General features: G+C 32.8%; 1 protein-coding gene across 4 annotated transcripts in view; it reads left to right on the top strand.

The window, feature by feature from the left end:
* Positions 1 to 27,904, top strand: part of NBEA (neurobeachin) — a 656,028-nt gene that overhangs the window by 101,091 nt on the left and 527,033 nt on the right. For all 4 annotated transcript variants that reach the window (XM_081046841.1, XM_081046842.1, XM_081046843.1 and 1 more), the window contains exons 9-10: positions 14,855 to 15,052; positions 15,660 to 15,793. In XM_081046841.1, coding sequence (XP_080902967.1) covers positions 14,855 to 15,052; positions 15,660 to 15,793 — 332 coding nt within the window. The remainder of the gene's footprint in view (positions 1 to 14,854; positions 15,053 to 15,659; positions 15,794 to 27,904) is intronic.

A 27,904-nucleotide genomic window follows, 5' to 3' on the forward strand; every position in this document is an offset into this window, starting at 1 on the left:
TTCTTTATCTAAAATTAAATCCATTTCTTGAGGATGACAATTTGTTTTCAAAAACATAAAATGCTACAGAATTCTATCAGTACTGCAGCTGGCCCCAGTCTCCATCATGGCCCCAGTAACCATTAGCACCCAGGCCGAGACCCAAACAGGCACCAGTGGCAGTGGTTCAGGGAGCAGCGGCCCGGGCTGCCTGGTATCAGCAATGCCTGACAGGGACAAGAACGTGGTCACAGGGAAGATAATGGCTCAGTGTAAGAAGCACAAATGGTTTCATCAACAAGAATGACACCAAGGAAGATGTATTTGTCCACCAGACACTATAAAGAAGAATGGACCCAAGAAGTAGCCTCACAGTGTAGGAGATGGAAAGACTGGAGTCTGATACTGCTTAAGGAGAAAAGGATACAGAGGCAGCAAATGTTACAGGCCCTGGTGGAGTTCTAGTGTGAGGCAGTAAATACACAGCAGACCATAACCATTATGGACATTATCCACGTTCCAGGTGTCATCCATGCACTTATCAGCAGAATTACCGTAATAGTGAGAATGGGGCAAAGAATGAAGATCAGACGGCCCCAAAGGCAAGGCCAACAGTGCCGGCCCTGTCAGGCCACCACGGACACCTTACTGCTTGTGGAGAATGTATCTGCAAGTGTCTCCCACAGTATTCCAACCCTTTTGTGCGGGGAGAAGCGCTGGAAGGTGCTGACAACCAAGGTGCAGGAGAGCAAGGTCGACCAGTGAGACAGAATATGTATCAGGGTTACAGCTGTACAACCATTCCACACAGGCCCTCCTCGTCAAAGATAGTCTAAGAGGACTGCGATGAAGGAGACAAAGAAAATCCAGGAGCTGAGAGCTCAGGTGAGCAGCCGTCTTAACACTGGTACCTCTGCAACTTCAATTACTGATGCCGCCATCCGCAAATCCCCACACCACAAGAGGGCAAAGAGACAGAGCAGTCAATCCACAGCGGAGAATTGTGCTGTACTCAAGCTGAGGCAGAGCAGGGTGGGGTACAGTAAATGACGACTTACCATCTCCACTATTACCTGGTTTCGTCATCTGAGAAGAGGAAATGAAGTTCCAGCAATGAGAAATGAACAGAAGATTGGATCTGAGGACCTCAAGGGCTTACTTTTTGCCCCGACCAGATAACTAGAACTATCTTCATTATTTATGTAGCCTAAAGATGTCTCTTCGATAATAACAAACATGATTTTTCTTAAAGCCTAGTTTTTCTCAGTAGACCTTTGAAGGATTTTAAATTGTTTCATACCTAGTCAAGTTGAGATTTTTTAAGAACCTCATTTTTAATTTCCAGTAAAAGTTTATGTTACTATTTTCAAGAAAATCAGCAAACTACAAGCATCTGTTAATAAAGGTCTTTAAAACATGCTGTAGATTTTGAAAATAGGTTTTTAAAAATTCTAGATATACAGAATGCTTTGAATGGTAGAATATATGTGTAAGTATTTCTAAGGTGAATCTTTCACTGAATACACCACTCATTTAATATTTGTTCAGTAGTATTTGCTTTAAAATATCAGACATATTGTCTTATAGCTATACTATATTTAGAATACTAGAATTTCAGTGAATGGTAGGAAAACAGTTCTATTTTTCCAGAGTTCTAATTTTTACCCCAATGCAATGCTTTAAACAACAGTTATCACCCTTATTCAGATAACTTTTGCCCATTGTTCTTTAAATCAGTAAATCCTATTGGGTTTTTATTCAGTTAATGTACATTTGTATATGCTAAAAAATGTTTCCTCCACTAACTCAGACTACTGATGCCACCTAATGACCATTGAGGAGAAATAGTATAATCCAATGCCATTGCCTCATTATTGAAAGATCTCCAATTACTATTTTTAAAATATCATTATAAACTCATGATTTAAGTGTATTTGAGATGTTTCAGACTATATCAGTTACCGTTCGTCCTTTATAAAATGCAGATTGTCCCACGTTTGGGCAATGGGTGTCTCTTCTAGTTGGTCCCTTTTGCATGGCTTCGTAATCTTTGATAGCTTCCTTGCCGTTTCCCAAACAGTGTTTCAGGTTCATCTTAAACATTTTATTGTTTCAGTCCTGGAATCAGCCATTAGTCTAAGACTCCCTAGTCTCTATTAGTGGGAAATTGAGGACTTGCTGTGTTTTAACTTCATGTCCTCTAAGTTAAATCTGTGTTTTCTTTCTTCCATGTTGAGAATGCTCGTTGTCAAGTACACAAGAGAATGATAGAATTATAAAAGCCTATGATGACACATACAAGTCTCAGGACAACGATATGAATACTAACCTACTGATATAATTACTGAAAAGTTAATTTGTTTTACATATGCTCTCTCCATTCTCCTTGCCATTTGTATAGTTGAGGTATGTTATGGGCTGAATTGTGTTCCCCCAAATTCACGTTGACATCCTAATTCCCAGTAGCTCAGAATATGACTGTATTTGGAGATAGGGTCTTTAACCAGGTAATTGATCTTAAGTGAGGTCATTAGTGTGGGTCCGATATGAATGGTATCCTTATAAAAAGAAGTAATTAGGACACAGACATGCACAGAGGAAAAATCATGTGAAGATAAAAGGCGGATAAGTCCGTCATCTGCAAGCCTAGGAGAGAAGAAGAAATCAGAAGAAATCAATCCTGCTGACACCTTGATCTTGTAATTCTAGCCTCCTGAGAAAATAAATTTCAGTTGTTGGAACTAATCAGACTCTGGTACTTCGTATGGCAGTCCTAGCAAACTAATACAAGGTAATATCTACATAGTTAGTGCACATAGTTACTACATACTATTCTCTATTCTTTTCACTTTTATTTAGTTATAGTTCTATAAGTACCTGTATATTTAAGATTCATCACATTTCTTATATTGTTGTGGTTGGCTATCTAAAGCTCATTCTATAGTATACCGTATTTCCCCAAAAATGAAACCTAGCCAAACCATCAGTTCTAATGCGTCTTTTGGAGCAAAATTAATATAAACCTGGCATTATGTTATGTTATATTATTTTATATTACACCTGGTATTATATTATATCATATCATATCATATATCATATCATATCATATCATATCATATCATATCATATTATATTATACCAGATCTTATATTAATTTTTGCTCCAAAAGACACATTAGAGCTGATGGTCCGGCTAGGTCTTATTTTGGGGGAAACACGGGATTCCTCAGGAATGGATCATGGGGATAATATTTCTTGAGAATTGCATTTGAATACAAGTTTATCAGGGGACTTTGCACTTGAAAGTCATTTGTCTAGCTATAAAGCCCTTGAAATAACCTTTCTTTGAACATCTTAAATATGTTACTGATTTTCCTCTGGCTTGAAGTATTTTTGTTGAAAGTCTCATGACAGTCTAACATTCTATTATGAGGCGCTTGCTCTTTTTTGCCTACGCATTCACGTGATTTTTTTTTTTTCTTTTTTCTCTAAATCCAACAATTTTGCTAGATATGTTGTGGTTATCTTGAGTTGATTTCCGGATAAGTCGTGTGCACTTTCAGTGCGTCTTTTTTTGCCTGTTTTTGTATTTCAAGCAATTGTTCTTACACTATTTAGTATTTGTTCTATTTCCTTGCTTTGGTTTTCTTAAGAGAGTTGACTATACATGTTTGATTTAGTTTTCTTAACTTTAATATTTATTACTTTCTTTTGAATCTTTATCTTCTTTATTTCTCACTCATTTTAAAATTTACAAATAAAGTGAAACTTACAGAAAAGTTGCAAGCACAGTAGTAAGCAATTTTTACCATAACGATTTTGAGAATAAATGATGACATGATGTTCCATCATCCATGAATGTTATGTTCCTACAAGTAAGAATATTTTTTACATAATTATTAACACCAGTGTGTTACTACCATGTAATTCTCAGATCCCATTATCCTTGCTAATTGTCTGTAATGTTCTTTATAAGAAAAAGATCCAGTTCACTGCATTTACATTATAATATACCTTTGGTCTGCTCAACGGAGCCATTTCTCAGTCTTTCCTCCATTTTCCCTATGGATGCCCTCTGTACCCGAAGCAGGCTTTGATATCCTTTGCTGGCCACCTCCCAGGCCATCATGGATGCCCTCTTAATCCTTTCTCTTCCAATTCACCACACTGGGCCAGGCTCTCAAGCTGATCCCCTCCCTTCTGCCCTCCACCCATCTCTCTTGAGCTCTTGTCTTCTTTATCTGCTGCCGGACAACCTTCTTGTTCAGATGCCATGCCCTCTCCCTGGAACTCTGTGACACCCCATGCTAAGTAGTCCCCTAGGCATGTACATGCTTCTCACTCAGTTCAGGCCTCTTCCACCCTATTGGCCACTGTAGCACCTTCGCTCTACCCCTTCTGGGGGCACCAGTCTTGTTTAGTCATACCTGGGAGCTCTATGAATTTTCGGGAAGAGAGTAGGAAGAGGAAAAGAGCTTCATGTCTTTTTGTTTGTTTGTTTGTTTAACAGCTTTATTGAGATACAATTCACACATATTCAATTCATCCATTTAAAGCATAAAATCCAATGGTTTTTAGTATATTCACAAATATGTGCAACTATCAACGCAGTGAATTTTAGAACATTTTTTTTTTTTTTTTTTTGTGTTGTTGTGAGAGCCCACTGGCCCATGTGGGAATCGAACCGGCAGCCTTCGGAGTTAGGAGCATGGAGCTCTAACCGCCTGCGCCACCGGGCCGGCCCAATTTTAGAACATTTAATCGCCTCAAAAAAGAAACGCTGTACCCTTTAGCTCTCACCTTTGTGTTATCCCTCCCCCTAGAGCAGTCCTACCTTGTTTCCCCAAAAATAAGATCTAGTCGGACAATCAGCTCTAATGAGTCTTTTGGAGCAAAAATTAATATAAGACCTAGTCTTACATTAAATAATCACAAATCTACTTTCTGTCTATAGATTTACCTATTTTGGATATTTCATATAAATTCTGAAATTGGGAAATGTGAGACTTTCAAATTTGTTCTTTTTCAGTTTTTATTTTTTGGTCTATGCTGGGTCCTTTTAATTTCCACATGAAATTCAGGATCAGCTTGTCAATTTTTGCCAAACAAACAACATCAACAAAAAACCCACCTTGGATTTTGATCGATATTGTGTTGAATCTATAGAGCAATTTGGGGAATATTGCCATCTTAATATTATGTCTTCTAATCCATGAACATGGGAAGACTTTACATTTATTTGGGTCTTCATAATTTCTTTCAATGGTATTTTATGCTTTTTGCCATAAGCACAATGCCAAAATTCTTGGACTTCTTTTGTTAAATTTATTCTCTAGTGTTTTATTATTTTGATACTTTTGTGAATGTATTTTTACATTTCATGTTTAGATTTTACTTGCTGCTGTGTTTCCCTGAAAATAAGACCTAGCTGGACAATCAGCTCTAATGTGTCTTTTGGAGCAAAAATTAATATAAGACCTGGTCTTATACTATATTATACTATATAAGACCCGGTCTTTCTTATATTATAATAAAATAAGACTGGATGTTATATTGTATTGTATTGTATTGTATTGTATTGTATTGTATTATATTATATTACATTACATTACATTACATTACATTATATTATATTATATTATATTATATTATATTATATTATACCCGGTCTTATATATTTACCAGGTCTTATATTAATTTTTGCTCCAAAAGACAAATTAGAGGTGATTGTCCTGCTTGGTCTTATTTTCGGGAAAACATGGTATTAAAAATACAATTGATTTTTTTGTATTGATTTTGTATCCTGCAATCTTGTTGAAGTTACTAACACTAATAGTTTTTTTGTGTGTTTTTTGGTGTGGATTCATTAAGATTTTCTATACGTAAGATTATGTCATCTGCAGATAGAGATAATTTTACTTTTTCTTTACAATGTGAATTCTTTTTGTTTCTTTTTCTTGCCTAGTTGTCCTCACTATAGCATGCAGTATAATATTGAACAAAAGTGAATAGTCATTTTTCTTAGCACTTTCAGATTTTCTTTTTGTTGTTCGCTTTCAGCATTTTTACTATGATTTATTTTCATGTTTGCTAATTTCCTTTACTTGTTCAAATCTGTTGGATCCCTCTAGAGAATTTCACGGTGCAATTATACTTTTCTAACTCCAGAATTTCCATTTGGATTATTTTTTATAGAATCTATCTCTTAATTGATTTGTGCATATAATATCACGTCATCATACATGCATTTATTTCTCTAATTATGGTTTCTTGTACTTCTTCAAACATATTTTTAATGATCACCTTGAAGTCTTTTTTTTGTTGAATCTCTCATCTGCTTGCTCTCACTAGCAGTTCTGTTGCTTGCCCCCCCCAAAATATGGTCATATTTTCTTTAAAATAATTATAAAACTTTATTGAACTATAATTTGCATATCATACAATTCACTTATTTTAAGTGTCAAGTAAATTATGTTAAGTAAACTTACAGAGTTATGCAAACATCACCACACTCCAATTTTAGAACATTTCTATCATCCCAGAACCATCCCACATGCCTTTTGGCAGTCACTCCTCATTCCCATCCCTATCTAACTCATACCATTTTGTATAACAGTTTTCCTTCTGAAAATGCTTCTTAAAGGAACACCCAGTGGAGATTGATATTTACAAATATGCTTGTTTTACTTTGTAATTTTGAAAACCTAGAAGTAATCTAAATATCACAAATGGGGTAAAGATAAGAACATTCTTATATTTATATAATGGTTATATGTTATAGTCATTTAAATTGCATTATAATTTTTTTTTAAATCTAAAAGTATCAGACTTAATTAATTACAAGACGAGGTTGTTTTGTTCCTACAAGCCAAAGTAGTGGATTAAGGATTTTGTATCATGAAACTGAAAAACTTAAGACCAGTTTTGTTCTGTATAAGAAGAGGTTTTATTGGACATTTTAAACATTATATTTGACCAAAGAGACTTTATAACTTCCAATACAATATATTAAACTTTGTCGATTCGATTGTAAGGAGAATGAACAAAATGAAAGTAAAGTTTTTTTCCCAGACAATGAAATATATATAAGTTTCAGCAGTGTTAAGACAGATGTGGAAAAGCTAATTGCAGTGTTTTACAACACATTTTATAGTGTTTTATTTCAATCATTATTTTTAGAAAGCAGGTATACTGAGTTCTTTCTTAAGCATCATAATTATAGTGATACTCTATTCAAAATAAAAACAAAAAAGGATAAGAAGAATCAATAAACTACTTCAGACATTGTTTTTAAAGGTTAGTAACCATGAGTCAAAGTGATATCTTTAGTGTTTTGCTGGACTTTTCACTTAAATTCATTGATGAATATAAAAATAAATTATATCAGTAATTATTAGTACAAGACATTCAACTCAAAAAAGTTTTATTGTTTACAAGTTCAGCATGGAGCAAAGAACACTGGTGCTTTCATATTTATACTTAAGGTTGCTGTGTTTTTTAAAACAATCAACTCTTTCATAGATACAAAATAATAAAGGAAAAAGGTGCAGGCCTCTATGAAAACAACCAAAGAAAAATACTTAGAGAAAAAACAGAAAGTGGTAGGTGTGGGCAATAGTAGAAAACGGGAGTTTTATGATTGAATTGAGGCCTGAAGGAAGACCCAAATCAAGGAAGATGAAATAAGTAGTATATTTTTTAATCTTAATAGTTAGGAATTAATAATTTTATTCTAAATTCTGAATTCCTGAATAAGGAAAAATCATTTAAAAGTAGTTTAAAATGAGTAGAGGAAAAACAATAAAAAGATTCTATTAGGGTGAATTTCATCGTACAACTTTATAATTCAGAGAACATTTATTATTGCATTCTATGCACAGAACACTTTTATAGGCATTATGGAATATGCAGAACTGTAAATTACCTTTAAGTACCTTATAACCAAGGAGGGAGGGAGACATAGGAAAACCTGAAAAGCAATCTTGATTGAGCTTTAATCATGATATAATATTTGAACACTATGTTCTTACGGGGTCATGGAGAAAGGTTCTGATTGTAGGAACTGGGAAATGATTCATAGAGAAGATAGCTTTAAAACCAGTTCAGCCAGGCACATGAAACTAAGGGTAGTTTGAAGTTCATAAAGATTAAATTATTTTTGTTTCTTTTGGTAGGGAACAGTCTTCCTCCCTCAAATACCTCTCATGAATTCATCCATCCAAAAATGCTATGATTTTTCTTTTTGGATCCATTTGGTACTCTTTCACTGGTTTCTTTTTCCTATGGGGATGATAATTAGAATTTGCAAAAATCTTTAAAACCTGCTATCCTATTACAAAATTTCTTGCTTAATTAGGTAATTTAAAAACATTCAACCTGACTTCTGATTTTGTCCATGAAAGGGTAGCTGGTGCTGGATGTACCCTGTCACTGTAAATAACTATAAAAATGGGCAAAATAAACCACATATTTGTTCAGACATTTGTCATTATACATGTAGCACAGGCCTGACATCCTTGAGAGTAGGAAAACATTTAAGATGAGCTCAAAGATTTTGTAGGGTATCTGATGAACACTTACGTTGTTAGGGAGACCACCTTAGGGATGATGTAGATGCCTGATCACTGCACTGTACACCTGAAGCTGAAGCTGAATAATAATGAATGTCAAATATAATTATATATGTGCGTGTGTGTGTGTGTGTGTGTGTGTGTGTGTGTACACCATGTATGGTCACAGGATGTGGAATACAGCATAAGGAATAGAGTTAGTGGAACTACAGCAGCTGTGTATGATGTCAGAGGGATAGTAGATTGGGGGAGTGGCATTATCACTTTGTGAGAGGTGTAAATGTCTAACTGTTAACATTGTTTTGCACACCTGAAACTTAAAAAAAATAAAAAAAGCTAATCATTCCTTTACTCTGGCTATGATCAATATTTTTGTTGAGGCACAAAGGAGGTGGGGGCAGGGCATATCACAGTGGTCCTGCTGAGCTAAGGAGGTTGAGAACAGAATTCAGAGCTGCTGAAACAGCTGGAATTTGTGGGACATGGTCCTGAAAAGGAGCAACTGTTGGGGTAGGGGCTGTAGTCTTTGTGAGGGTTCCCTGTGGGTCATCTGCCAAGGGCAGAGCTGCATATGTGCAGTGTCAGACTCCATGAGCCCTAGCAGAAAGCAGGTGTTACCAGTAGCAGAAGAGAGGTACCAGACATTACACAGTTGTTTGAGACTTTGGAGTGTTGGCCCAGTGAGAGAAGGTTTAGGCCCGCATCACATGTGTTCAGTAATTATTGTACAAATGAATGACAGCAGTAGTATAGAAATTTCAGGGTTTGTCTCTACCCGATTATAATTATTACATATTTTAATCAAATCATTTCTATAAAGTGTATATTTTATCATTAGATAATATTGATTGCAATTTAATTTTAAGAAGTTCTGACCTACCAAAATATTCCCCTGTACAATTAACTACATGCAGGTTAAAAATGTTTACTTGTATCAGAAAAATAAATTACATGAAATTGCTTGACACTGGCAAATAATTGCTTAATTTGGTATAAGTAGTTCTTAGTATCATTATGTTAAATATTTCTCTTGGAATTGGTTTGTACCAATGACATGTTTCTCTTGTTTTAATATTTGAAATATTGCAATGATTATAGTACTGGTACTTGGCACTTCTGTTAATTTGATATATGCCATTATAGTAAGTTTTTAATGTAAGATTGGGTGAATTATTGTTTTCTCTGTTGAAGTACTGACTTCATGCATTGACATTTTCTATGTTAATCCGTTTGCCATTTGTTGGTAAGCTTGTGACTATAATCTTTTCTTTCTTCTACATTCTTACTTATTAAGGGTGCTAATAATGATTGCAGGACATGTGACTAAATAAAATTCAACAATATACCAAATATTTATTATATTCAAGAAACTTCTAAGCTTTGGGAAGTAAAAGGGATTAAGCTTATACTCTTTATGAGGATGATTACATCCCTAAATGTTTATAATTTAAAGTTAATATGTATACCAAAAAGGAAATATAATGCAAATACTATTAAATTTTTGTGAGAGGATGTTTAATTCCAGCTACAGAGAATTAGGAACTTTTCGTGGAGAAGGGAGATTTCTTAGGGTTCTTGAAAAATAAGTAAATTTTAGAGGGGGTACAGGACTTGATAGAATGTGAGACAGAGATCATGACAGCAGGATAGAAGCTGGCGAGGACAGATTTGTGTATGGATTGACCCACTATCAAGCTTGACTTCATGATAGAGTACAGAGTCGGAAAAGTGATTTATGGTGGAATGCGAGGATGATTATGACAGGTTGAAACTAAGTTATTGAAGGTTTTGAATATCAAAATAATAGTTTGGATTTTGCATTTATGTGGAATTATCAAAACATTTTCAGCAGGAGAATTGGTTGATTTTATGTATTTAGATTTCTAGAGAAGTTTGGAAATGTAGATGTTAGGTCTGAATGGTTTTTTTAATGAGCTGAGATGGATTATTTAATCATTTTGAAGGGAAAATGTACAATGTACAGGTGGCAACATTCTTTTAATTATACATCAGGCAATATGATTCATTGGATATTGCAGTGTCATTACCATTTTAATATCAGTAACACTTGTTACATAATGATTCTGGGGAGAGCAATAGGTATTGTCATGTATATGTTATTACACAAATTCAGTGGGAAAATGGCTATGTTTTTGACATTGGTGAAGTTTTCAGACATTAGTATTAGAAAATAACATGCTTTTGCTCTTGTAGCAATTAGATAAACCGCTTTTTTGGTGATTAGCATTCTACTTAACAGTGCTTTCTTCACAGATATCTGCATTCCACTATCATAAGTGCAATATGCCATTACCATGAAATTTAGGGTAAATGTTTCATGAGTAACATTTATGAAACAATTTTAACATGGGAAAATGTATAATATTAACTAGAAAAGGAAGCTGTAATAATAGCAGCTACCATTTTGAGTAGCTTTTAAAGAACCAGGTATTGTTCAAAGTGCTTTATTTATATTATGTATTAGTTGTATAACAGATGAGAAGTAAATAACTTATAGATTGGTACACATCTAGGTCATAGATTTGGGGTTAATACTGAAGTCTAACTGGTTTTACAGTTAAGGCTTTTAACTGTTGTACTGTACAGAACTGACATTGCCATAGTTTTTTTTTTTAATGCTTTTTTCTAGTTTTACAGAGATATAATTACACATAACATTGTATTCGTTAAAGGTATACAAGATCTAGTGATTCAGTAAATGTATATATTATGAAATGATTACCACAATAAGGTTAGTTAACACATCCATCACCTCACAGAGTTATAATTTAGTGTGTTTGAGAACTGTTAAAATCTACTCTCTTAGCAATTTTCAAATATTAATACAGTATTGTTAACTGCCATCAATATGCTGTACATTGTATCCACAGAACTTGTTCATCTTATAACTGTTAAGTTTCTGATCTTTGACCACCATCACCCATTTTGCATACCCTCCACCCCTACCCCTGGCAAACCCCAATCTGTGGTCTGTTTCTGAGAGTTTGGGTTTTGGTTTGTTTGTTTTTAGGGTCCACATTTAGTGAGATCATAAGACATTTGTCTTTCTCTGCATGACATATTTCACTTAGCATAATGCCTTCAATGTCCATCCATATTGTTGCAAATGGCAAGCTTTCATTCTTTTTTATGGCTGAGTAATATACCATTTTGTGTGTGTGTGTGTGTACGTGTGTACACCACATTATCTTTATCTTATTTATTTGTTGGTGGACTTAGGTTGTTTCTATATTTTGGCTATTGGAAATAATGCTACAGTGAACAAAAGGGTGCATATACGAGTATCTTTTCTCATTTGTGTTTTCATTTTCTTCTGGTAAGTACTCAGAAGTGGAATTGCTGGATCACATGGTAGTTCTGTTTTTAATTTTTTGAGGAACCGTCATACTAGTTCCCATTGTGGCTATACCAATTTACATTCCCACCAAACAGTGCACAAGGGTTCCCTTTTCTCCACATTCTCCCCAACACATGTTATTTCTTGTCTTTTTTCTCATAGCCATTCTAATAAGTATGAGTTGATATTTCATTGTGGTTTTAATTTGCGTTTCCCTGATGACTAGTGATATTAAGCACCTTTTCATGTACCTGTTGGCTATTTGTATGTCGTCTTTGAAAACATGTCTGTTAAGATCCCCGGCCCATTTTGCAGATAGATATTTTTTCGGCAACTGAATTGTATGAGTTTTTAAATATATTTTGGCTATTAATCCCTTATCAAATATATGATTTGCAAATATTTTCTCCTACTCAGTAGGTTACCATTTCATTTTGTTGATTTCTCTTGCTGTGTGCAAAAGCTTTTTAGTTTGATGTAGTCTTGTTTATTTTTGCTTTTGTTGTTGCCTTTGCTTTTGGTTTCGAATCCCCAGCCCCCCCCCCCAAAATCCTTAATTTATGATAGATACATTGCTCTAAATTAAAGCCTTACTCCTGTATCTAGAACATGCATTGCTCTTCCTTTAGTTGCTATTCTCATCATTTACACATTGCTTCTCCTAGTATAGTGCCATCAACATACTCTTAAGAAGGCAACTCGCATATACTTCATTAAACTGCACTTGCCCGTGGCTCCAACTCCTTTTTTCTCTTCCTTATTTGGTTTGTTTTCCCAGTGTCTCAATGTCCTGTATTCTCTTCCCCAAATCCCTCAGCTATATACTTTTATTTCTACAAATTAATTCATGTTTTACTTCATCAAAATAATTCTGCTTTTCATCAATGCTTTGCAACATAGTCACAAATCTAACATTTTTGTGAAATTTTGCTTTAAAAATCATTGCGTTAGAAACACAAAGACTGTACATTTTGAGCATTAATGATCTTACTGAAATTCATCAAAATACATTTGTGATCGATCTTACTGAAATAAATACATATTTATTGTACAGTACCAAAGCAACCAGTGAAGAAGGCAATTAGTTGGGTTTTGTATCTCCAATGTTACTACCTAATATATTTAACTCATAGTTTTATTTAAATACATCTTTTTAAAAAGGCTTTTGTTTTCAATTTTTCATTGTAATTATCATCTATTCCTTAGTACATTAGCAAATGAAATAGAATTTTCATTTTAAATGAGGACATATTTTGAACTGACTTCTAGCTTGGACGTGTGAATCTGTGAGTTAAGAAAATATGAAAGTTTGAAATTTTGAGGTGACAGATAAATGTTCTAGATTGCATTTGAGAGAAGAGCGAAGGTCTGATCCAAGGTCGTGCAATTGTTAGTTAATTTGTAATATTGAAGTATGTAAACATACTTACATTTCAAAGATAGGAAGTGCCATCCAAAGCCACATATATACACATTTTTAATTATCCGTGCTGCTCTTGTCTTGGCGCATGCCTTATAACTAATGGTTTGCATCAGGTTCAAGTTAGAGAGACTCTCTAGATACTCATCCAGAAGTAGAAAACTGGCTAAATTCAGCCTGACATGTTTGGTCTGCAGTGTTTTTAAATGTTTGGATTGAATTAGAAATTAGATGACTTTATATAAAAATCCAGATTTGATGTTTCTCTTGAAAATTATGAAAGAACTGGCAACATACAATAATTGACTTGAGCTGAGCAGTAGGGGTTACTTTTAGACAAGACATGCACACTCTAGTTTGAAGACGTCCTCACTTGACACCCTTCACTTATAGGCATATCTATTTTTCTCCTGTAAGAACTTGAGTTTGGAATATTTGGTTTAATATTATTATAACATTAGAGTAAGCAAATGGAGCCACATCAGGTAAATTATTTCTTTAACCTTAACTATGTGTCATGAGATAATTAGTGGCAGAGCCTAGGTTACCGGTATAATCCAGGTCACTTCACTGTCAATCGTTAACACTGACTATAAGCTTGAAGACTTGGCATTTTGTCCTGGCGCCATCCCTTCTGGCTCTTACTGTCTAACATTTGATTTTCATAGTTGTTAAGTTGAAAATAATAATATTAATATCGTGTGATTTTTAAAAAGGTTACATATAATTTGTCATTGTCAGCATCTTATCTGCAGAGAAATTTTAAACATTTCTAACAATAGCTTTCTTATTACGACTGGTATAACTTTACTTCTCTTTTATTTAAAGTGGTAATGTATTTTAATAAACTTATTTGGGTTTAACATGGCTATTGTGATACTTTTGTGGAGTCGCACTGGTATTCAGTATGTTGATTACTTTCTATAGTAAAAACATATTTTTGCATATAAACATTTTTCATAGTCTCAATAATAGTTATTTTTATATATAAGTGATTCATGTGCCAGGCACTGTGTGTGTGTGTGTGTGCGTGTGTGTGTGTGTACACTTTTGAAAGTATTAACAAGAAAAACTTATTTTATCTAGTATTAAAGTAAAATTTGAGTTACATTTAGTATCATCTGCCCTTATGTATTTCTAATAAAATCATTTTGTAAATAATCGAAAACAATAAAAATGCAAAAACAAAGATCTAAGTATTTATTAGCATACTAAAATTTAACTCGCATAGAACTGAAGTGACAGTAACAAGTATTATAATAAAATAATTAATGTCTGACACATAGAAGGGTCAAAAGTTTTTATTACCGTGTTTCCCCTAAAATAAGACCGGGTCTTATATTAATGTTTGCTCCAAAAGACATATTAGGGCTTATGTTCAGGGGATGTCATCATGCAAAATCTGCTAGTGCTTATTTTCCGGTTAGGTCTTATTTTCGGGGAAACACGGTATGTTCAATTTTTCTCTGCTTTAAAACTTATTGTGTCACATTTAAATTGAGTCTTTAATTTAGTTTTATTTTTTCAGAGCACCTTCAAGTTTAAATCTGAGAGTGATATTCATTTGGCAGAACATCATAAACAGGTTCTGTATGATGGGAAACTTGCAAGTAGTATTGCATTTACATACAACGCTAAGGCCACTGATGCTCAGCTGTGCCTGGAATCCTCACCAAAGGAGAACGCATCCATTTTCGTGCATTCCCCACACGCTCTAATGCTGCAGGTGGGTGAATAGTAGCTCAGTTTTCATGTTCTCATCAGCATTAACAGTATCTTTAATTTACCTATTAGACATTGCTCCTTTATAAATCCACAATTGCTGGGCTTGTTTGTTTGTTTGTTTTTTTTTGGTTGTTAGTTCTTTGATGTTTTCTGCGTTCTACCTGTTTTTGGGCCGTGTACTTTACCATTCACTTGTCTCCTTAGTAGGATATCTGTCATTTCTGTTTTCTTGTATGTTCTATAGCCTTTGAAATAAAATCAACTAATTAGCTGAATTAGTTGTTGATGTAGAAACATACGTAGGTTGAAGAACATATTAGTATAACTCCCTAACATAAAATTACCTGGGTATCTTTAAATCCATTAGTGGTATTTCTTACTTTAAAATATCTTTTTGACCTGTAGCTTCATATTGTCAGGATAAAAATCTTTCAACTTAAGATTTCAAATTTCAAATTTTTATTCTATATGTGTATCAAAAATTGTATAATTGAGAGTTTTTAAAATGTCTAATGTTATTTAATTCTTCTACAAAGTTATTTGTAGCAAGGAAACAGTGATAACATTATACTTAGATATGTAATAAACATTTTTGTTTTTGAACATAGGATGTGAAAGCTATAGTGACACATTCAATTCATAGTGCAATTCATTCAATTGGAGGGATTCAAGTGCTTTTCCCACTTTTTGCCCAACTGGACAATCGGCAGCTCAATGACAGTCAAGTGGAAACAACTGTCTGGTACGTTTTCTTTGTGTATTTTCATATATTTTTACATGCTTACTTTATGCCTTATGTACTTGGTGCTGTGTAAATGTATTATAATATTTGTTTTTTATTCTTAAAGTGCTAATAAAAGTTTCTTTGGGATCAGGGCAGATTGTACTTACACAATATAAACAAACCTGACACTGAGATTTTTATAACCATAAAGGAGTCACTTCTTTCATAATAAATAAAAAATCCCTTACCAAATGTAGTATAGTGATTTAATATGCATTTGAGGAAAAATCTTAGCCCTGACCTTATCCTTTGCAAATGCTCATGGTTTAAATTGTCCATGAAATCCTGTCAGGTTAAACAACATTACTAGGATAACATTTATTCTGAAGAATAATATTTAATATCAGGTACATTATTTATATCTTAAATATCGGTATTTTTTGTAATGCTATTATAATAGACTAGCACAATATTAATTGATATTAGCTTTTCTTTATATATGCTTCATGATTGAGAACCGAGATCTAACGAGTAGCATATCTATGGTTATATAAAATTTCACTGTCTTCTAATTAGATTGATTTCACGTGCAATTTTTGTAGGTTTCCTCCTTTTTATTAAAAAGATCTCATGCATCAAACTGATTTAATTTTATATCTTAGAATCATGAATGTAAGAAATTAAATGTGAATTTAACAGCTATTTTGACTGTATATTGCTATGTTTGGAGAATTTAAAAGAAAAGTTATATAAACATTAATTTCTACATCAAAAATAATTCAGGAATATTCTTTAATATGAACACATATCTATGCGCTCCTTCATGGTCATCAAATTTTGAATTGATGAAAAAACTAGTGAATAAAGCTAAGATGGGAAAAAATTAAAGTCCATTGAAATGTAACATGATTTTCTCATATTATCTAAATTAGTTATTAACAAAATTCTATTTTAGTATTGCTATTAATATTCCCCTATATTTGGACTGTCTTTATATAAAATATAAATGTGACCAATACATTTACAAATTTCAGTTCCCATCCATGGGTCATGCTTTATTTCATGTAAATATAGTATAAAGTTTGAAGTTTTAAAGTGAAAAGTTTTGAAGTGAAACGGAATCCTAAGATCATGACCTGCTGTGATACTACTTTGCTATGAGATACCAAATAATTTCATTGATAGATGAGCCTATTGGAAAAATGAAATTTTAAATTCCATTTCTGAATTAAAATTAAAACTTTTGTCTTTATCATCTACATGACCCAGTACATATTATGATCAGTAATTAAAAACCGAGAAGTGCTGTGAAAAGAAGTTGGATATGAAGTATCCAGTAGAAAACCCCAGGTGTAATTTAAAAATTCCTTATGAATTAACATTAAGTCCATAAGTATTTTAACCTGAAATGGAATATTTTGTTTTGTGAAAAGAAAATTAGAAAGATTATGTAGTTTGAAATGTTATAACTAAAATTATCCACAATAATTTATATCTTCATGAATAGTTATTATAAAATCTTAGTGCTAAATTATATTTAACAGGTTATCTGGTCCATTCATCCAAAGCACATGGTTATTTTTCATTGCCTGTTTTCAAAATTCATTTTAGTGTTTATATCGTATTTTGGTATTTAGCTTGTATTTATTTTATTATGATAAAAGACAGTGTTAAGGGGTCAGCATTCTGATTTTCATTTTAATTTGTTTTTAGTTCTGTTATGTCATTCATTTTAATTTTCCTGTATTAAATAACTTCAACTTTTTCAGTGATATATAAGTTCTTAGCTTATAGCCAATAGAAAACATATAATAAGAAAGGTATCACTCTCTTCTTTCATAATACTACACACCCAATTCCAGGCCACCTTGTGATTCAGTTACGTGCTATTTTGAATTATTTACGACTTTTTCATTAATTGTGACAAAGCCCTTGATGTCTGAGGTTCACTTGTTAGTAGACAACTGTATCAGTAATACAATCTTTTGTTTAAAGATTTGTAGGGAATATTGGAGACATGTGTGTATCAGTGATCGTCTTTTGGTTTTTAAAATGTTAAAGGCAAGTTGCTAAGTGGGATTGCTCCCTCTGTTTGAAGAACATAGATTCTTAGTTAGCGACAGGGCAAGGATTGATAGAATTTCTTGTTTTCTGGGTGTATCATAAATTCATATAGATGAATGAGACTTTGTAATAGGATATGTCATTTTATTTTTAGTCAGTTGTAAGTTGTTGTAGAGGAGTGAGAATCTATTTGAAGTTTCTGAATTTTCCAAATTTGATTTATTGTTTTTTGAAGATCTCTTTGCATGACAAATATATGCCAAAAATTGCAGTTTATCTAATTCTTAATTAATTTTTGGAGAAATTGAGCTAAGCTCTAAAATAAATCACTTCTCTGCCTTCTGTGTTTCAGCTGAAGCATGTTAGTTTCCATGCACTTTGCTGCACTCAGTAGTCTCTTTTTATGAAACTTTTTTCTGTTTCTGTAATACTTCTGTTGGTACTATCGTACCATTGCTGTAAACCTTGATGAGATTTACTGTACATAGGTGGCTTAATATTAAAATAATTTGTTGAAGGAATAATCTTATTTTTTGGAACCTTTAAAAATAGACTTTATTTATGCAAGAGAATTTTTGTGCCTTTGTTTATCATGAAGGCTATGTATTGCAGTTGTTTATATGTGGGCAAATGGTTTCAAATCCCAAGTTTACTATTTATTATTAGTGCAACTCTGAGTGTGTTAACGTTTTTGTGCTTCAGTTTCCACCGTTATAAAATAGGAATAATAATAGTTTACAGGATTATTTAGATTAAATGCAGTAAAGTAGATTGACATGGTAAGCACTCAATACCTGTCGTTTTTGTTATTATGATGACAATGTGCTAGGTGATCTACAATATTATCGCTGATACTATAGTTTTATACTAAAATATTACATGTTGTCAATCTTAGGAATTGGTTGTTATAATAGGGACCATATTACTTTATATTTGAATTTCTTTTAACCAATGATGTTACTTATAATTGAGGATTACTTAAGTAAGTAGGACTTAGATTTTCAGTTGTAGAAATATCTGTCCATTTTCTACATAGAGAGGCTTAAAATTGAGGAATGTGTTAAACTCAAGTTTTGAACCAAATCAAACAAACAAAACTAAATCAAACAAGCTTAGATGGGTTTAAGATGATTTTTCTTTAGCTGGTTTTTGGATTTTGTATAGCTGCCCCCTTACTATAAATCTCCAGAAATAACACTTACTACTCCCTTGTTTTTTAACATGTAGTCTATCATGGCACAAAAAATTAACCAACAGAGGATCAGATAAATATTTTAAAACTGAGATAAATAGCTTTTGGCAACACATACAGTACTCTTGATATGATCTATTGAGTAAATAAATTAGGCCAATGTGTAGTTATCATTGTGATTTTATTTTGTACATGATTATCAAGCACGGTGATCACCTTTAGTAATTCTAACAAGTGATCAAAGCTATTTGGATATTTTTTTCATTTCTCGTGGGCAGGTACTATTTATAATGGACTGGTCAATTCCACTTAATCCAGTGAATATTGAGAGCAATAACTACACAAGTTACCTTTGACTAGATATTTAATAAATACTTACTTAATGACTAAAAGAATGAGCAAATATTAATATATTATTTCAAGAAGTATAACTTCCATCTTGAAGTAATCATGTGTTTTGTATTTTGTGTCTAGAAATGACTCAGTAAATTAGAAATTTCATTTTCCTTTGATTTGGATGATCATATACCTTGACTGTAAATGACATGTCCTCCTCAAATTTGGCCAACTAAAAAATGTTCTTTTTAAGAACATATGTTATTAAATACTGTGGGTGATAAAACAAAATATATCTTCCTTATTGTGTGACTTTGGAAGAAACTTGCTTTAAAAAAATACATGTTTCCTGGCACAATGTATAAATAGGCTTTTGTATGTCAAACGATTAAAAATACATGAAGAGTAGTTCTCATTAGAGAGTGTAAGCAGGCCTCCTTTGGGTGTCAGACAGATTTAACTGGAACTTGTGTTCTATTATGTACTATCTGGTCTTACATACTCTCTGGGGATGTCCAAGGGTGTGTAGTAGTAGCACGTGGTGTTTACTGAGTACTTACTATGTGCCAGTCACTGTTGATAATTATATTATTTCATCTAATCATGTTCTGCTGATGAGGGTCAGAAAAATTAACTCGTTCAAGACCACAGAGACTTAAGTAACGGATTAGAACCAAAGTTCTAATCCTGAAAAGAACCAGGGTTCTAATCCTGAAAGCCTAACTCCAGAGCCTTCACTGGACACCACTGTGGACAGCTCTGAGAATCAATTTTGCCAGCTGTGGAATGATTTTAATCATGCCAATTTTATTTGATTGTATATGCATTAAAATAAGATTGTATATGTAAAGTGTTATAGTGTCTGGTACATAGTAGGGATTTTAATGAGTTTTTTTTTCTTTCAGTAAATACTGATAATCTATTGATGTGATGCAATTTTGTATTACTAAAATTTATTTTAATGCTATTATGACGTTGATAAATATGAATTTCAAGTGATAATTACAATGAATTCTTGTAAGCACATAAATATTTTTCTCAGAAAGTGTTCTTTTTTAAAAAAATTATGATACAGGTCATTTACTAGACTGTCTGATAAAATATAACGTATAAAAAATTAGAGAATCCCATAAAACATTTATGTGAATGATTCTATTAAGAATTCTTTTGTGATATGAATATTTATGATTCATTAATTTGTTTAGTGAACTTAAACCAAGATTTTTTCTTAAAAACAAATTTGCTAACCAGTTATTACAGTAATTATCTTGAATTTTTTAGGTCCCTTGATAATAAAGCAGCTTTCTTAATAATTAAAAGTTTCATTGTAAAGTTCTGATTAGCAGTGCTGTCATATGTAAACCAACAAAATCACCTGGAAATTTTAGCCTTTCAGTGTCTAATTACTTAGACCGGATTTCTTCCTGTACTTCAAAGTGACATAAAATCCTTTGTCTGACCTTGTTTCCTAATTTTTTGTTCAAGGAAAAGTGCCTATTAAACATATAATGTTAAAATTATGTTATATATTTTTAACCCAACTGATGTAAAAAAAATGAAATGTGATTATTTTCAATCGGCAAAAGAAGTGAAATCAATACTTGTTTATAATGATTGTCTCTCTTGGGTAGATTGTTGTTCATATATATATATATATATATAGAATAGAATTATTTCATTTTCCAAAAGTATTTCAATATATTTGAATATATACTTGTAGAATCATTACTTTTATTTTCTTTATATTTTTCAAAAATATACGTTACTTCTCTATATCTATATTTGCTAGTCTGCCTTTTTTGTAAAGATTACTAAATTAGTAATGAAAATATTCTTTGAAGTGAAACAGACACAAAAAGTGCTTTAGCAGTACATATACTACTACTACTATTAGAGGAGAAAAAACAAATTACAATATATATAGTGAAATTTAATGAAAGTAAAATGGAACTTATATTGAATTCACTGTGCAAATTAATTTGTAAGGAGTATAAAATAAAGGACATTAAGTATTCTGCCTGAAACGGGGAAATTTTAATGTGATATTGTACTGATTTTTTTCTTCGTTGCCAGGTAAATCCTTTTTACTCAAAGGAGCCTACCTGCACAAAGATATCTAGTAATATAGTTTATAATACATCTACCAATTTTAAGTGTTTTTCATAATAGGCAATTGCTTTTGCTTTTCTACAGTAGTTCTTCCATAAAACGTTTCCTTTAAATTTAGTGAAATCCAATTTTAATGCTACATTACTTTATGCTGTTTCAGGTTACGGCACATAATTTTGCCCCTTAAACACTTCTGGTTTATCTTTGACCAAAAAGAGAAAAAAAAGGGACACATCTTTAACAAACTTTTTGCCTTAATTTTCCTCCAGTTTGCATGTCCACATCTGCTTGTCCTGCAATATTTCAACTGTATCTTGTAACCGAGGGTATTGTTATTTTGTTCATGGAATAGCATTTATTTCTTTTAACTTTTCTATTCCTTTACATTCCTTTTGAAAATAATAATGGTAAATTGTTTCATTTACACAAATTTATGGTAGTCATAGTATAAAACTAAAATTAACATTATTTACTTTTACAAGGAATAGTGCCTGAATATTTACAATTCATCCTCAAAAGCTCAGAATATCTCTTATGGAATGTGAGTGTGATACTAAGAGTTCTGAAGTGTTTAGGCTCTTTTCCCTTTCTTTCTTCTGGATGTGACGACCAGTATGCGCAGCGAGTGAAACCTTTAAAAAAAGAATTAATAGAGCGTCATCAGCAGATTCTAGTTAATTTACTGATACAATTTTATTGGCTTTTAATTTGTTTGTAGGTGCATGGTCTTATTAGCTTGGCTGACAGCTTCCAAATCTTTTTCGCTAGCTGCCTTCTAGTTAGGCTTACATACCCAAATCATGTGTAACGTATCCTCCTCTGCAGTTTCCGTTATTTTAAACATTCTTTTTATTTTTCAATTTAAAAATTATTTTTATTTTTGTTAAAAACTTTATTTCTTAGAACAGTTTCATGTTTACAATAAAAATTTACAGAGATTTCCCATATACTTTCTCTTCCCACAATACATACACTACACTCCCCGTTATCACTCACCAGAGTTGTACTTTTTTGTTTTGTTTTACAAAGGATGCATCTAAATTGATAGATCATAGTCACCCAAAGTCCATAGTTTATCCTAGAGTTGACTCTTGGTGTACATTCTGTGGGTTTGGACAAAAGTCTTAATTATATGTACTGATCCTTATAATACTAGAGCAAATATTTTCACTATGCTAAAAATCCTCTGTGCTTTCCTCTGCACCCCAGACCCCCAAATTCCTGATGTTTGTATTGTCCCCATATCTTTGCCTTTTCCAGAGTGTCATATAGTTGAAATCATACAGTGTGTAACCTTTTCAGATTGGCTTCTTTCACTTAGTAATATGCAATTAAGATTCTTTCATGTCTTTCCATGTCTTCATAGCTCATTTCTATTTAGCACTGAGTAATGTTCCATTGTTGGATGTACCGCGGTTTATTTATCCATTAACCCACTGAAGAACATCTTGGTTGCTTCCAGGTTTGGGTAGTTTTGAATAAAGCTGCTGTAAACATTTGTATGCAGGTTTTGTGTGGATGACATGTAAGTTTTCAGCTCCTTTGGGTACATACGAGGGAGCATGATTGCTAGATCATATGGTGAAAGATGTTTAGTTTTGCAAGAAACCTTCACACTGTCTTCCAAATGTGTCTGTACTATTTTGCATTCTCACCAAAAATTAATGAGAATTCCTTTTGCTCAACATCCTCACCAGCATTTGGTCTTGTCAGTGTTCTGGAATTTGTTCATTCTAGTAGGTGTGTCATGGTTTTTCATTTTAATTTTAATTTCATTGATGACATAAGACGTAAGATACTTTTTCATATCCTTACCTGTCATCTGTATATCTTTTTTGTTAAGGTCTGTGGCACATGTGGTGCATTTTTTAGTTGGGGTATTTGTTTTCTTATTGTTGAGTTTTAAGAGTTCTTTGTATATTTTGTACAACAGTTCTTTATCAGATGTATCTTTTGCAAATATTTTCTCCCAGTCTGTAACTTACCTTTTAATCCTCTTGGTATTGTCTTTCTCAGAGCATTACTTTTTTATTTTAATGAAGTCTAGCTTACCAATTATTTTATATATCATGTTTTTGGTGTTGTATCTAAAAAGTCATCACTATAGTCAAAGTCATGTAGGTTTTCTCTTGTTATCTTCTAGTTTTTAGTTCTGCATTTACATTTAGGTCTGTGATTCATTTTGAGTAAGTTTTTGTAAAGAGTCTATGTACTGTTTCTAGATTCACTTTTTCATATGGTTGTCCATTTGTTCCAGCACCATTTGTTGAAGAGACTATCTTTGCTCCGTTGACTGTCTTTGTTCATTTGTCAAAGATCAATTGACTATATTTATGAGTGTTTATTTCTAGGCTTTCTATTCTGTTCCATTGATCTGTCTATTCTTTCACGAATTCCACACTATGTTGCTTACTATAGTTTTATAATAGTTTTTGAAGTTGATAACATCAATTCTCCAACTTTGTTCTCCTTCAGTATTGTGTTGGCTGTTCTGAGGTTTCTGCATCTCCGTTCATCTTTAGAATCAGTTTGTCAATGCTGATAAAATAATTTACTGGGATTTGATTGGTATTGCAACAAATCTATAGATCATGTTGGGAAGAACTGACGTCTTGACAATATTTAGCCCTACTATCCATGAACATGGAATATCTCTTCATTTATTTAGTTCATCTTTGATTTCATTATTGAGGGTTTTGTAATTCTCCTCATAGATCTTGCATATATTTCGTTAGATTTTTAACTAAGTATTTCATTTTTGGTGTGCTTATGTAATTGGTATTGTGTTTTTAACTTCAAATTCCACTTGTTCATTCTTGATATATAAGAAAGCAATTGAGTGTTTTATATTAACCTTGTACCTGTAAACTTGCTATAAAATATTTAGTTCCAGGAACTTTTTGTTGATTCTTTCAGATTTTCTACATAGACAATTGTGTCATCTGTAAACAAAGAATCTTGTCTTCCTATCTAATCTGTAGATAGATGTTTTGTTTCTTTTTCTTATGTTCTTATGTTCTTATGTTTCTTCATACTGATTTAGCAAGGACTCCTTTTTAGTACAGTGTCGTAAAGGAGTGGTGAGAGGGGACATCCTTGCCTTGTATCAGATTGTAGTGGTAAAGCTTGGAGTTTTTCATCACGGATGATGTTAGCTGTAGAGAAAGTTTCTCTCTGTTCTTAGTTTACTGAGAGTTTTTTCCATGAATGTTTGCTGGATTGGGTCAAATGCTTTTTCTGCACCTGCTGATATGAGCATGTTAATGTGATGGATTTTTTTAGCCTGTTGATGTGATGGATTGAATCAATTGACTTTTGAATCTTGAAACAGCCTTGCATACCTTGGATAAATCTCACTTGGTTTTCGTGTATAATTCTGTTTATACTTTCTTTGATTCAATTTGCTAATATTTTGTTGAGGATTTTAGCATGTATGTTCATGGAAAATGTTAGTCTATAGTTTTTTTTCTTATAATGTTTTTGTCTGGCTTTAGTTTTAGAGTGCTAGTGGCCTTGTAAAATGAGTTAGGAAAAAGTCCTCTGCTTCTATCCTCTTAAAGAGATTGTAGAGACTTGCCATAATTTCTTCTTTAAGTATTTGGTAGATTCACCAGTAAGCCAGTCTAACCCTGGTGCTTTCTGTTTAGGAAAATTATTGATTATTGATTCAATTTCTGTAATAGATACAGGTCTATTCAGAAAAATCTGTTTCTTTGTATGTGAGTTTTGGCAGATTGTGTCTTTAATGGAATTGGTCTTTTCATCTATGTTGCCAAATCTATGGACATAGAATTGTTCATAGTATACCTTTATTATTCTTTAACTTCCATGGGATCTGTAGTCACATCCATTCTTTCATTTTTTGATATTAGTATGTTGTGTGTGCTTTCTATTTTTCTTATCCTGGCTAGAGGCTTATCAATTTTACTGTTCTTTTCAAAGAACCAGCTTTTGGTCCCCTTGATTTTTTTCTATTGATTTTTCTCTTTTAAATTTCTTTGATTTGTACTCTAATTTTTATAATTTCCTTTCTTGTTGTTTACTTTGGATTGATTTTACTTTTGTTTTTCTAGTTTTCTAAGGTGGAAACGTAGATTATTGATTTTAAACCTTTCATCTTTTCTATATATAAAGTTTGGAGGTCTGAGCGCACAATTCTAATGTATGGAGGGACAGTTTTCCCCCATACCACCAAGCAGTTCTCTGTGACACCAGCTTGTTGTCCTATAATTTAACTCAATTCTGATACTGTCAACCGGAGATGAGATGGCATCAGATCTCACAAATTAAGGGCTCAATCACACAAGAATGACCTCCTCTTCCCAGCACGGGCGTGAGCACGTGTGACACACACACACACACACACACACACACACACACCCACCCTTCAGACACCAGTTGTAAGTCCAGTTAATCAGCTGTGCTTCTGACTGACTGACTATAGATGGGGGGTTCCAACAACTCTCTCAGACTTCACAGGACAGTATTAAGTTCAGGTTGATACCTGTAATTCTGATTAAATGGCTATAAATCAGGTGTTTGATTAATTTGCTAGATTGGCTCACATTGCTCAGAGAAACATTTTTCTTGCTGGATTACTGATTTATTATAAAGTATATAATAAAGGATACAAATGAATACCCAGATGGAAGAGATGAATAGGGCAAGGTGTGGGGAAAGGGTGTAGAGCTGCTATACCCTCTCCAGACCTGCCACTCTCCCATCACCTCCACGTGCTCTCCACCTGTAATCTCTCTGAACCCTGTCCTTTTGGGTTTTTATGGAGGCTTCATTACATAGGCATGATTGATTAAATTATTGCCTGTCGGTGATTCAACTCAGTATCCAGAGCCTTTCCCTTCACTGGAGGTTTGGGGTGGTGGTGTGGGACTGAAAGTTCCAACCCACTAATCACATGGTTTGCTCCATCAGCAACTAGCTCCCATTCTTGGGTGAGTTCCAAAAGTTACCTCCTTAACATAACAAAAAGCATCTTTATTGCTCTCGTAACTTAGAAATTTTAAAGGACTTAAGGAACTCTGTGCCAGAAATGGGAATGAAGACCAAATATATGTTTATTATAAATTCCAATATATCACAACATTAGATGTTATAAATTTCCCTGCATGCACTGCTTTAATTTCATTCCACAAATTCGGGAAGTTTTTTTTTATTTTCTTCTCATTCAAAATATTTTTAATATCTCGTGTTTTTTTTAACCCATGTGTTATTTAGAAGTATACTGTTTAACTTCCACATATTGTAGCATTTTCTAGATCTTTGTGTTACTGATTTCTAGTTAATTTCACTCTGATCTAAGGATAGGTATTGTATGATTTCTATTTTTTAAAATTGTAAGATATGGTTTATTACCCTAGATTTGGTCTACCTTAGTGAATGTTACATTTGAGCTTGAGAAGAATGTGTATTTTGCTGCTGTTGGATAAAGTAGTGTATAGATGTCAATTATGTCCAGTAATTTATTAGTGTCGAGTTTAACTATGTCCTGATTTTCTTCCTTCTGTATTTGTTCATTCTGAGAGAGGGTTGTTGAAGTCTCTAGCTATCACAGTGGATTCATCTCCTCCTTGCAGTTATAGCAGATTTTGCATCATATATTTTGATGCTCTGCTGTTAGGCATGTGCACCTTAAGAATTGTTACGTCTTTTTGGAACATTGACCCCATTGTAACTATGTCATTCCCGTCTTACTCTTTGATGACTTTCCTTGATTTGAAGACTGCTGAAAATAATATAGATAGTCCTGCTTTCTTTTGATTCATGTTATCATGGTATATTTTTCTCCATCCATTTACTTTCAATCCATATATGTCTTTATAGTTAAAGTGGGTTTGTTATAGACAACACATAGGTGGGTTATGGTTTTTGGTTCACTCTGAAAATTTCTGTCTTTTAATTGGTATATTTACACATTGACATTCAAATTGATTATTGATATTGTTGGATTAGTATTTACCATATTTGTTACTGTTTTCTATTTGCCTTGCTTTTTGTTCCTGATTTTGTGTTCTGCTCTTCATTTGTTGTTGTGGTTTTAATTGAGCATTTTATGTAATAAATTTTCTCTCCTTTTTTTAGCATATCAGTTATGCTTAAGTTTTAAACTTTTTTTAGTAGTTGTCATAGAGTTTGCAACTAATTCAAGTCTACTATCAAATATCACCATGCCACTTTATGAGTAGCTTGAATACATTATAATAACAAAACAGTCTTAATTCTTTTATTGTGCCCCTGGTATCCTTGCTGCGTTCATTTTACTTATATGTCAGCATACATAAGCATGTCAGTCTGTGTGTGTCTGTATATATACACACATGACCGTATATAATGAAATACAATGCTATTATTTTGAACAAGCTATTACCTGTTAGATCACTTTGGATTAAAAAATAAGTTTTTATTTTAGC

The sequence above is a fragment of the Rhinolophus hipposideros genome, assembly GCF_964194185.1.
Source record: "Rhinolophus hipposideros genome assembly, chromosome: 4".
In the NCBI taxonomy this organism is placed as follows: Eukaryota; Metazoa; Chordata; class Mammalia; order Chiroptera; family Rhinolophidae; genus Rhinolophus; species Rhinolophus hipposideros.